Source organism: Parambassis ranga, chromosome 3 (genome assembly GCF_900634625.1).
Source record: "Parambassis ranga chromosome 3, fParRan2.1, whole genome shotgun sequence".
Classification (NCBI taxonomy): domain Eukaryota; kingdom Metazoa; phylum Chordata; class Actinopteri; family Ambassidae; genus Parambassis; species Parambassis ranga.
The window spans coordinates 8,565,746-8,579,200 of NC_041024.1; the positions used below are offsets into that span (position 1 = coordinate 8,565,746).

Here is a 13,455-nt window from a genome sequence, read left to right on the forward strand (position 1 = left end):
TGTCAGCTTGTGTTTCTTGAAGTAGTGTACTCAGTCACATTTGTAGGTATTTAGGTAGAATTCATTCTTTCCTTCATCTGAAAGGTTTTTTGTGCTCTTGGTTTACTCACGAGCTTAAAGCAGACTGTTTCCACCCTTATACTCAACAGTTGGCAAGGCATTCTTTTCATCAAATGGTGCTATTTTTCCTCCAAACTTTTATATGCACAGAGCTCAATTTTAACTTCGTCTGTCCACAGCATTTGTTAGCACAATGACTCGGGCATATCCAGATGTTACTTTGACTAAGTGTAGCTTTGCCTTTCAGCCCAGCAGATGTTAATTCTGAAAGTTTTCTTTATCCTCTCACTCAGTTCCATTTAATTTCGTATAGTTTTGTAGAATAGATAGATAGATAGATAGATAGATAGATAGATAGATAGATAGATAGATAGATAGATAGATAGATAGATAGATAGATAGATAGATAGATAGATAGATAGATAGATAGAAACAGTTTGACTGCAGCAGCACATTTTCATGCTGTTCTACCTCCTGATGCAACACTTTTGTGTGGTCATATCCATCTTACTTAACAGCCACGAAGCTGTCTCGTAGCTATCAAGATAGCTTAGCAGGCCTTTGATTAAATGAAAAGACCAAGGTTAACAGGACATCTGTTTGGAAATCTGTGCAAAGATTACACAGTCTCATCTCACACAGAGCCTCACAGCAGCAAATGATGTAATTAAGACCAAAGTATTACAGCCTCTTTTCCTTGGCCTCTTGCCTCATTTGACATTTTGTAGTAGTTTAAACATACTGTAGTGTGTGTGGCGTTAGAGCAGAGCAAACACAATGCGCCTCATGGGCTGTGGATATGTTCATCCCAATTTCAAGAAAATGAATGGATTCAGACAGGACCTAATGACCTTTTATATTCATAAGGTGGATTGAGAGAAAAATTAAAAATAGTACCAGTCATTATTTTTTATTTAACTACTTGTGGGTGGGAGAATAATAATTTATGTTTGCCTCTGTTGGTTTCTTGTGTTCCTGAGATGAGTTTAAAGGTCGAGTCAGTGAGTGGAGACGAACAAACCCAGAGGTCAGAGTATCAGGTTGACAGACATATAGCATCACTGGCCTCTGTGTTCAGTTTCTTGTAACATAACTGCCACAACGTAAATAATGTAAAGCTGACAACAGCCTGTAAACTTTTTATTGTTGGTGTTTTGAAATAAATCCAGAATCACACATCCTTCAGTGCCAACTCAACATATCATGTATTGATTTCTCCTAATACTTGCGATATTACTTCGATTAAGTTTAGCTCCATCCACCATGAGCGGTGATGGCATACATGAGACAAACTGAGTGTGTGCGACTGTCTCAATCTGCCCTTTCCCAGAGAACTTCAATCACTCAATTTCTCTGAGCAGTATGCTTCCAATCCCAGCAAACAGCTGGCCCGGCATTTAGAACACATGGGGATTAGGGGCTTGATTTAGTTAAAGGCTCAATCCAGCGCCGGACCATAGCACCAGTTATGATGCCAAGAACCTCTTTGCAGGCTTTGTTTATTATATTTTCATATGTTTTTGTTCTGATTTGATGTATGTATGAAGATGTCAAACATGAATTAAGTTTATTATTTTGTTATGGCTGCAGTGGTTATTACCTTTATCAACAGTAAAAGATATATTCATAAAACAATGTTTCTAGACATATTTTTATTTAACATTATTCTATTATTATAAGCTTGCTTCATTAAAATTCTGTAAATCTTAATTTTTATCTGCTGTAACCGCTGGATTACAGTAATCTCTGTGCTGTGGATAATTTACATGTTACATAGTCTCATTATGAGCTCAGTTTATATTTATATGATTTCACTCCTGCCACAGGAATACAAGGTATGCTGTCAGTTGTGACTACACGGGTGCGTGTCTGTGTAGAGGGTGAAGTTTTGTGTGACGGTGCGCTTTGATGAGCATGCATGCAAGGAATCTGTGATTTCCCATTGGCCACTGTCTCTCATTGGTTAACATGAGGGACTGATTTGCATACGGTGGGAGTGTCCTAAGGCAGAGCAGGGGGATGAATGACTTGTTCAAGTCAGATAGAAATAAGGCATAGCACTTAGCAGAGGTCTGCACAGCTCAACGCCCAAAATGCCTGCGCTACTTAGGCTGCCACTCTTCCTGCTATAAGTGGAAAGTGCTGGAATACAGGACATAAACATGTTCAACAGCAGACACCTCAGCCTTAGGAAAAGAGAAGGAATATGGGTAAGTTTTATCATTTCTTTAAAAGGCAGAATTCACAACTATGAGAACCTTTATTTTCATTTAAATACTAATTAATATTCATAAAGCAGAGACATAATTAGGCCCCTAATCCTTCATACTGTTATTTAAACTTGTGTAAATAATTAAAGCTCCTAAAAAATCTGTATGGAATAATTTAAATACTACAAGGACTATTTGTTATAATTACAGTTCACATCATTGTTGGAAGTTTCTGTAACTAATAACAAAACAAAACAAAAATCCACAAATGTGATACACAGCAGACAAACTCTATTTTATAAATCATCTTTAATTATTTTGTGTTACAGGGATTGTGCATCCTCTTGCTTTACACCACCCCCTTTCCGTGTTTAGCAAATTTCAGCCAAGCAAAAGAGCTCATCTATAAGATAAAAGAGGGATTACCCAGGGGGACCTTCATAGGGGCCATTGGAGTAGACTTAAATTTGGATTTTACTGTTGAGCCCCCACTTTTATTCAATCTCCCACAAAACCAGGTCAGTGAACAGTATGTGAACCTAAATATTACCACCGGGGAGCTTTACACATCTGCTACGGAGATTGACAGGGAGATCCTCTGTCCTGATAACTCGGAGAGGAAGGGATGTGTCCTCTCACTGGATGTGTTTGTGTTGCCACAGCAGTACTTTCAGCTTGTCAAAGTTAAGATCTTAATTGAGGATGTAAACGACAACAGGCCAAAGTTCCCCACGGATGAGATCTGCTTGTCGGTCCCAGAGAACACACCAGTCAATGCTCGCTATGCAGTGGAGCAGTCTGCACTTGACCCGGACCTCGGCCTCCATGGAGTGCAGACCTACTGGCTGGTTAACGACTTTGGCGTGTTCACGCTGGATGTGGAGGAAAATGAGGGAGGCGAGCTAACGCCTTTCCTCATTGTGACAGAGGCTCTGGACAGAGAGACACAGGCTGAATACATTACGGATATTATTGCAGAGGATGGAGGGACGCCTCCTCTGCTCGGCGCAGCTACTTTAAAAATCATCATCACAGATGTGAATGATAACTGCCCCCAATTCACAGACTCACAAATTAATGTCACTCTGCATGGGAATACCACCAAAGGGGCACATTTGGCCCGCCTGCATGCTTTTGACCCTGACCTTGGTGCTAATGCTCAGATCAGCTATGCTTACAGTGAACGTGTGCCAAGGGACACTAGGAGCTTGTTCCATTTGGACAGAATCACAGGAGTGATCAAGCTAGCAGGGAAAATAGACACTGGCACGGCCACATTTTACAAACTGACTGTTCTTGCTAATGGACCTGGCTGTATTCCTGCTGTTGCCACTGTTACTGTCCACATCATCAAAGTTTTCAGTGGACCTCCCGCTGTCGTACCCCGGTATATTGCACCAGAAAAGGACGGGGTGGTGACAATTAAGGAGTCTGAGCCAGCTTTTTCTCCTATTGTCTTTTTTACTGTTAAAAACATTGGTAAGAACCAGAGGGTGGACTGTCATTTGGAAGGACCGGGTCCCTTTAGGCTCAGTCCCTATCAGTTGTTCAAAAACGAATACCTTCTGGAGACTACAGAACCTTTGGACTATGAGAAGACACAGGAGTATGAGCTAATTGTGGTTGCTGAGAATACACAAGGGCTTGTCATTAAGACTTTCCTTAAGGTGCAGGTTTTGGATGAGAATGATAACGCGCCTGTCTTTCAGCAGTCTTTGGTGGAAATATCAGTGGAGGAAAACAATCCTCCAAACACCTTTCTGACCCAGCTGCAAGCCTCAGATCAGGACAGTGAAAGCAGAGGTGAAGTCATCTATCTCCTTGGAGGTGATGCCCCTGGGATCTTTGTTGTGGATCGTGTTACAGGCGTCCTGACTGTGACTACATCGCTGGACCGTGAAGAGAAAGAGACTTACCGGTTCATAGTGAGAGCAGTGGATCAGGGGACACCCAGAAGGGAGTCAATCGCAACAGTGGTGCTGACTGTGCAGGACCGAAATGACAACAGTCCACGTTTCATCAACAAGGACTTTACTTTCTTTGTGCCTGAGAACTTCCCGGGGTACGGTGAGATTGGTGTGCTCTCTGTGACAGATGCTGATGCTGGAAAAAATGGCTGGGTGGCTCTTTCCATCCTCAATGGCAGCGACATCTTCATGATAGACACAGGCCGAGGGGCGCTGAGGGCCAAGACGCCACTGGACCGCGAGCAGCAAGGGACATATCAGCTGTGGATTGAGGCTGCTGACGGCGGGGAGCCTGCACTGTCCTCTGTTACCATGGTGACCGTGCTGTTGTTGGATGTAAATGACAACCCACCGATCGTCCTCTTCCCCCAGTCCAATCAGTCTTACATGCTAGTGCTACCCAGTACTGTACCTGGAACATCAATCACAGAGGTGTATGCTGTTGATAAAGATACAGGCATGAATGCTGTGATAGCCTATAGTATCATAAAAAGGAAAGGTGGTGAGCCGGGGTCGTTTGCCATTGACCCTGAGACAGGAAATATCACATTAAAGAGGGAACTCAGCAACAGGGGTCTCTACAGCCTCCTGGTGAAGGTCAGTGATCATGGCCATCCAGAACCACTTTATTCAACAGTCATGGTTAACTTCTTTGTCAATGAAACAGTCAGTAACGAGAGTTACATCCAAAGCCTGCTGACCAGAGAGGCTGACATCGAGGTAGAGGAGAAGCCCTGGTACATTGGCCAGATGACAGAAGGGCCTGAGAGGTATGAGCTGTTCCCCTGTCGGCCTGTCCTCATTGCCCTTTCGGTGACGTGTCTGGGGCTCTTCTTCTTGGTAGTCACTCTGACATCTTATATATGCTGTAAGAGGTTTAAAAAGAACCGGAAAAAAAGATCTGAAGTGGAAATACCATTAAAAATGAAAAATGACTCAATGCATGCTGTGAACAGGAAGCTCAGGCAGATATCGAACATCTGATATTCAGCTGTCCATGCATCCAAAAAACAAACAAAAAACAATCCACTGTTTACATTAATGTTTACAAAACTCACACAAGTTGCTCTTTTTGCTTTCATTATGTGATTGTTATTATCTGTATTGTGATTTTTTAAAATCTCAAAATGTGTGAAGTGTGATAAAACTATTGGCATTAAAATGAGATATCAGCATTACTACAAAGCGATAAGAGCAACTCAATGAAGTTCCTACTGTATGTAAATATTGTACAAAATATTTTAGAGCTTTATATAAAACTTTTGCATCAGCACGAGGAGGAGGAAAGACACAAGAATGCTTCATTGTTCTAATTGAAAATCCCATTGAATATCTTTGATTACACTTGGAAATATAAATATTTTCAGTTAAAAAAATATTTTAAAGCTATATTTATAAAGTAAACCATTAATACAAATAAAAGACTGGACTGTTTTGGATAAACACTGTGGATATATATATATATTTTCAGTGAACCTGAAAATAGACCCAAAAGAAGAATTCTTCTTTTTCCAGAGCTTTTGGTAGTTTCTCACATCTGCATTTGTTACAGACTAATAAGTGAGTGTGAGCTAATACTAGAAAGCTACAGGGGGGGGGGGGGGATTCCAATATTAATGATGCATACATGTAAAATATTTAAATAGCATCCCAACACAGCAAGGAGTCATATATTTTTATGACACTGAATAATTGGAATTGTGTCCACATATTCATCAAGTTACTTAAACAGCATTTCAATGTGTCTGTGAAAACATGCAAGTGTTTGTGACAGAAAAGTAACTATTAAAGAACTCTATTTTTATAATACTTCGGCTGTTATTGTGTTCTGATATCACCTACTCATTTTTTAAGTATTTGTGTGTATAACGAGTTTTTTGTCATGTGTCAGTTCTTCCAGCTTCTGATTGGTTGGCAGGTTTTACATGCACAGACAAATGTATGATGTTTGTTCAGAAAACCAATCCATGTTTTGAATTATAACAATTGTAATTGACTCTAAAATTTGAGTAAGCAAGCACACCTTCATGTCATGATTTGAAGTTTTTGACTGTAAACTGCAGTCAAGTATCGAATCTGCTCTGCAGATTAATGCGGCACTGTAACTCACCACATTCAAATTACATGAAACAGTGAAAGATCAGAAGCCAGAGATCCTGTTGTGTTGGTTTCATCACCCGTGTAGGTCAGAGCTGCTGAGGTAACACCCAGACTCACACTTGGAGAGGCAAACACTGAGCAGCCGCTGCTCTTGTTTGCGATGTGTGAGGAAACAAATCAACATTTCTCACCCTTGGAGTGGGACTGACAATCACTGCGGTCTAGCTACTGCTGCCACTTTGTGAAATGTAACCCTGAAAATTGTGAAAGTGGTTTTGACACTTTCTCTTCTAACAGATGAGCCTATAAGAGCTTTACAAAGCAGATGTTTGTTTTTCTCTGTCTTGCTCTTGTTTGTGTTGTATGTATGCTAAAGAATGTTGTGTAGACAGAAAGGCTTTGGTATTACGGTACATGTAGTTATGCACACTCCCAAGCAAGGAACTCTGCTGTATTATGTGAACCTGTTTGGGTTTGGCACTTGTAGCAAAACATGCAATCAAACCTGTGCTGAGAATGTATTCACACATGCAGATTCTCAAGTTAGCACCAGGACAGAGGCATCTCATGTAAGCACAGAGCACATCAGGAGCTAAAACAGCTCAGTGTAATCCTCAGTAATCACCTCTGGCTAAACTGTGCATCACACAAACAGGCTGAAAGATGATATACAGGCATGCTGGATGTGCAAGTAGAGGTGTTTTAAGTTAAGGCTTTGTGATGTAAAGTCAAGGCATTATTTCATCTGCTTTGTATTCTGAAACTAGTAGACCTGTCTAGTGCTGCTGATTTACAATACAAACACGTAACGTAGTTGATGTCTTGCACAGGGTAAAAAGGCCATTATAGTTTCCAGGCATGCACATTAAAATGAATAGAGCAAACCCTTCAATGTGTCTTATGTGTGCAGCTGGTAATAAAAAAAAATCTGTGCATGAATTTGATCTGTTTAGCTATTATTAGCATGTCACAATGTGGCATTATATTTTATCCAGTGATATAGCATATTTGTGAATGCTATAAGCTTTCACTGAGCAGGAAAGTGTCCAAGAAATGTCTCATAAAATATAAGAACGTGTCCAAATCCTGCACACCCTTGAGACGCCAGGTGCTGTTTGTCATAATCAAATCTCTACATTTATCACGCAGAATCAATATCCAATCAATAACTTGGTGATCCATTCCATATCTGCTTACAGTAACTAAGTCAGCTGCCCGACCGCTGGTCCTTTTGCAGCCAAGTGACACAGAATATGAGACAGTTCCTGCACAATTTTAAACATTTTTTACTGTATATGATTAATGGCTGCAATAACAACGGAGGTCTTATTTCATTCATGTCTCTCTCACCTACACTGACTCTCAGAATTCAGTCATTTTCCCACCGCATGTTGAGACAGGAAGCAGCCATGCAAGCCCTTTAGGGTTATATGGCTTGAATCCATCTGTTATACTGATAGAGTGTACTCATGTGTGCAATAACAAACACTGGTTCGTGTTAAAAATGGTCAGGTTTGATTATGACATCTCAGTTCTTAGAATAATATGCTTTTTGTAGTTTATTGATTATTCGGGTGGTCTTTATTTTATCAGGCACGGTGGGTGGACAAAATAACAGGAGTAACTTCTGCTCATGTGTTTTTATTTTATTCTGGTATTCAGCAAAAAACACAGAAGAATCAATAAGTCCCCATGAAACCACTGAGTGCTATTATATTTGTAAAAAAAAAAAAAACACCAGGGGGCTAGCAAGGTAACTCAGTCTGCTCTGATTGGATAGCTGCAGTTGACTGAACTGGCACTGCCCACCACTGCTGTCGGCTGAATTTGACTGGACAAAAAATTAGCATCCACACAAGTGCAGGATGAGTCATCGACATTTTTGGTGTTATCCAGGAACAAAAATATCATTACTGTAGACACTTTCTTACAAAGTCTTGGACAAATGTTTGTCTTTGCAAAATCTAAGTTGCATCAATGACATTAAATGGTGTAAAAATCCACATGCGGCATACAGATCTGCTGCTTGCGTCAGCAGCAATTTGTCCTGCGGTCAGTGTCCTTACTGTACAGTATCAAATGGCAATTTGATCTATAGATTCCTGCATCTGACATGATCCTCTAAAGGACCTCTAACCTCAACTTAATTGTTTTTAACCTTCAGCGGGTCGCTTCGATATCTCATCTCATTATGCGAATCCTGCTCTGGATTTTACATGACCAGAAACAGCTGGAAAATGGGGTCACCCGTGACCGAGACACTCCACAGCTTTTCTACATGACTGATCACCTCCAGCAGTAATCCTGTTGACAGTATCTTCAGAGGCGGGTAGAGAGGTCTTTTGGTGGGGTTCCTGAACTCTTTGTGGACCAGGGAATTAGTTTTCTGTTCTTAGAAATATGTACAAGAGGACATAATTCTCAGGAGATGTGAGGACTCTAATCATACATAAGGCTGCATTTTGGTAAGTCAAGTGTCCAAATCTGTCCAATATTTTTCTTCATAAACAGTATTGACACACAGCTTAACCATTACCAATCCAACATCCAACCTCTCTCTCTTTCTCGCTCTATTTCTCTCTCTCTCTCCAACCTCACCCCCACCCCCCCCCCCTTCCAGGAAAGTCTATCTGAAATTACATTAAATTCTTAATGGTGTAGACAGCAAGTAATTACCATCAGTCACAACCTGATCCCATTTCCAGATTGGCTTTATTGTAATGTCCCTGCCTTGAAATCAAACAAATAAAGACACAATGAGAGGCCCAGGTTAGGTTACACAGGCTGGCTGAATAGAAGAGGCTACATTTCCCAAGTTATGACATCAAATACACCCCCCTACCACACACACACACTTTGTTCAATCTTCAATAATGCATCTTCATATTCTCCCACTGAAAAAATCACTGCCTTTGATCTAAAACATCTTTCATTTGCTGTGATGCAACAAAATATAATCCAATCGCACTCTTTTGATCCTGCTGCAGATTACGTTACTAATTTCCTTTATTCCTCCGTCCCTGTTTTTCTCTCACTTTTCATCCAGTTTCATCCTGGCAAAACACGGAGGGGCTTCCAGGGAATTAACTCAGGCAATTTATTTCTGAGCAACTTATTTTTTTTCTCACAACTGCTAACAATTTAATACCATCCTGTCCTGCCACTGTATTTATTTATTCCCCAGCCTGACCCTGAGGCAGTTCATTTGGGGAGTGTTGTTTATGTTCCTGAAAGGTGAAAACAACAACAACAACAACAACAACAACAACAACAACAACAAAGCACATGTCAGTTATTATACATGAGTTTTAACATTTTGTGAAATTCTTTTTTAAAGCCATCTGTAGCATCTAGGCTAACTCATTCATTTCTTGATAATGTGCATATTGTCTTTTTCTTTAGTCTTTTCCGATAAAGAATAAAACAATAGACTCAAAGGCAGCAACAAGGATTTAATGACATGCATTAGACTGTTTAGTATACTGTTAAATAAATATTTTTCACAAAAAGTGATGTCAGTAGCAGTTTTATTGCCACATATTTTTTCAATATTTTAGAATCAACAGTAACTTTTCACCTCGTTCATGTTTTAAATGTTGAAATGTATTTTCCAGACATGATTGGCTGCACCTGTGGAATGTTGTTCTTCCCTTGGCGTCACTTACCGTGTGTAATTGAGGGGGTGGGGGGGGGGGGGGGGTCACAAAACCAATTATCCGGTTAGAGTTGAGAATGATAATTTGTTGACCTGTGTGTATTGTTGAACAATAGAACAACTGCTTCAGGACAAACCTGTTTTGCCTGGATACGTTCCAGTGCTTGTTCCGGAAGTTGTAAGCTCTGGTTTTCTGCTCAACGTCTCGAGAGAATTTGATAGGAGTGAGGAAACAAAATGAATATGCAGCACATTGTTTTCAAATACAAAACAAAAGCAGCTGAACTGGAAAGGGTTTGTTGGTGAAAAGAAAAAATAAACAGCCTCAGCTCCTTTCCACACCACATTTATGAAAGCTTCTCTTTCTCTCTTTATTTTACAAAATTGTATTTTTATTGTTGTGAAGATAACATCTTCTTCCTAAACGAAGCACTTCCCACTTGCCTGTGGATGTGTGCGTTTAATTGGAGCAGCAAACAGATTTCTAACAGAGAGCGAACTAACAAGTAGTGAATTTTTAATGAAATAAAAGTCTCTGGTTGGCCGACTAAGAGGCCAGCTGGATCATCAGTATCAATATTTTCAAAGAGCGCTTAGATATACAAACCACTGTCTCCCCTCTCAGCCAATTCTGCATTCTCCATCCTCCAGGCTGATTTGGAACACAGCTAAATGGACGCTCAAATAAACAGCAGGGAGAAGAAAATAGTAATAATTTCATTTGTAAATTTAAGTCTTAATATTTTATTTAGCTCAAACGGATTCATTACTTAATAAAACTGAGCACTTTGTTTTTGCATTCTAACCAGTGTGTGCTGTTGTTGAACTTAATTTGTCCTCTTAACAACAGCAGTAACCATGAGGCCTCTGCTGCTCTGTTTTCTTAGTGAGAGATTTAGGGACTGCATTCTTTTGAACTAATCCAAAACACACTGACATGTTCATGTCATCAGTTCATTTTTTTTCCTTCCTTGTTTTTGTTGTTTTTTTCAGACTGTCTGGCCTTTTTTACTTATATCTGTATTTATATGTTATTTTGACATTTTATAAGGTGATATTTTTTTGTTTGCAAAACGTTGTCACACTTCAATAAACATGCACTTTGACTTAGAGTTGTGTGTTACTTTTATGATGTGCAGGTGTAGCTATTAAAATTGGAGACACCAGCCAGAGGGAGGTGTCTTTTTAATGAATGACACACACCTAGTTCAGGTTGATCACCATCCTATTATAAAGCAAAACACATGCACATGTTGCACACACATTTCCTTTATGAGAAGCCAGGGAGACACAACACACTTGCATGGCATTTCTTATATTTTTACTTTCATCTTTATTTTATCTTTTGTAAAGAACATAAGCGGTCGTCCTATTGTGTACAGGCTCTCCTGTGGGATCATGGGTGTGTCAATCAAGAAGAGTCTAATCCTTGTCAGTCATGAAGTAGTTTCTCCTGTTTATTCAGTTATATGTCATCTTCTGAGTGTCAGGATGCATGGAATGTCATGGAAGATGGGATTAGTGTCTGTAATGTACAGGATGTGTAGCATTAGTGTGACAGGCTCTGAACCCTGGAGATGAGCAGAGCTATCAAACTTCATGTCCTCCAGCTGTGCATGCTGAGCCCAGGCTGCCACCACAAACTGTGCTGCTCTGCCCATCTATCTGTCACCATCACTGTCTGCTGTATTGGGTTCTCCTTCCCTCCTTGTAGTAGTAATAAAATATTTTTCGGTTCAAATTAACCCAAAATGTTTGTTGAAGCACTTAGCACCTAATCAATTCTCTCATGGGGCTGGTCAGAGCTGCAATGTGACACGATTTTAAACATTCTATTGATTCTGTTTACTTCCATGTGTGGGGAAAAGTTCAATGTAAAATTAGGAGAGAAGAAAAGCATTAGATGATGCAGTTTTCCATTCATGGTAATGGAGACTGAGTGAGTGGTGAGTTTATTATGGCTCAAATAAAGTCTTCTTTCTTCCACTCCTGGAAAAGACAAGCAAACGGCTATAAACAGAGAGTGTTCTTGTTAATATCAGCCCATATCATCCACTCATGCATTTCAGGAAGCTGTTTCTTCTGTCAAGGGGAACTAAGTCTGCCCACCTAATTTGGTAAATAAAATGTGCAGCAGGTTTTTTTTTCTTCAGGGGAGGAAAAACAGGTGATCTTCATTTCTCTCATTTGCTCTTGTTGATTGATGCAGATTACTGATCTCCTAGGTGATCATTTAAAAGGCATGACGTGTTTGGAAATGTGAGCAGAGGTAGAATTATGCATTCACAAAAACAGGTGCTCTATACTATACAATCTGCCTGTGGGCTGATCTAACTTGCACCAAAACAGTAAGAGTTGGTAACTGGAAATGGAAAAAGAAACACAATAATTCCTCAGCAGTCAACTTGTTGTTTCTGTTTGGAGTATAGAAAGTGAATGAAATTAGAAGACAAGTGGGAGTGCAGTGAAAGTACAAGAAACAGCCCAGATATTAAGAAATAAGAGCCTATCACATGACTTGTTTAACCTTAAACTAGGATATGCCATATGGCAGCAGTTCAAACAAATCTATATTCTACTTGAGCCTCAGCTACTCTCGTTCATTATTTACACCACAACAAAAGAAAAATACTTAAAGTGGCTTGTCAAGTCACTTTAAGTATTAGTAGTAGGGTAAAAAACTCTTTGTATTGATTCAGGCTGAACCAGTTTAAGTATTATTCATTTGCAGGGAGGATTACATTTACTCATCACCTCTTCCAGCAAACATAATATATAGTGGCCAAACATAGAAGCCATATGTCACATGCTTGAACAGCATACGCCCCTGTCAAGAGTCACAAAAGAAGGCCAGGCGGTTCTTAAACAATGCAAAGTGTTGTAAACATATGACGATCAATAGTGCGTGCACCGCCTGTGATTAATATGGGATGTTAGAGGGCGTTTAATGAAAAACACATATGACTGACAGAGAACAATGTCAGCAGGCAGGCCATGAGAAGACTGAGATGATCTTTCAGGTTGGATTTGTAGACTCTTGAGCTCAGGCTGCTCAGATGGCGCAGCACACCTGGGTCCCACACTTGCAGTATTTTTAGACAGTAGTCAAGTGCTTACTTGTGTGATGCCACAATGGACAGCAATGATGATATAGGATTTTTGCCAATATCTCTTGGTGGTGAAGAGCTCATTTTCAGTGCCAGTGCTGAGGTATAAGCATATTTTTTTCTGCCTTTTCAAGTCTCTCCTGTCGTGGAATGAATTTTGTTTTCACATTATAAATAGGGTTATCCACATACATTTAAAGAAAGACATTGCATGATTTTTTTTTGGGCTGACTTTCATGTGTAGGAAAAATAAAATATGTAACGCATTTGTTGAGTCAGATACCTTATATGTAGTAATATATAGGGCACTGCAGTCTAACAGAAGGATGAATTGTGAAGTGAAAACCACTTCAATG

The 13,455-nt window shown here is 39.9% G+C and overlaps 1 protein-coding gene across 1 annotated transcript; it reads left to right on the forward strand.

Annotated features, from left to right (window-relative positions):
- Positions 1 to 2,116: 2,116 nt before the first annotated feature.
- Positions 2,117 to 5,800, forward strand: pcdh20 (protocadherin 20). Its single transcript, XM_028401956.1, has 2 exons — positions 2,117 to 2,270; positions 2,600 to 5,800. Exons 1-2 carry the CDS (start codon positions 2,223 to 2,225, stop codon positions 5,219 to 5,221), a joined length of 2,670 nt encoding a protein of 889 aa, XP_028257757.1. The 5' UTR covers positions 2,117 to 2,222; the 3' UTR covers positions 5,222 to 5,800.
- Positions 5,801 to 13,455: the final 7,655 nt, after the last annotated feature.

Bases quoted from the DNA above. Each gene is read 5' to 3' on its own strand.
- pcdh20 (XM_028401956.1), top strand. From the start codon at position 2,223: ATGTTCAACAGCAGACACCTCAGCCTTAGGAAAAGAGAAGGAATATGG. The intron at 2,271-2,599 runs GTAAGTTTTATC...TTTGTGTTACAG, and splicing joins GGAAAAGAGAAGGAATATGG to GGATTGTGCATCCTCTTGCT.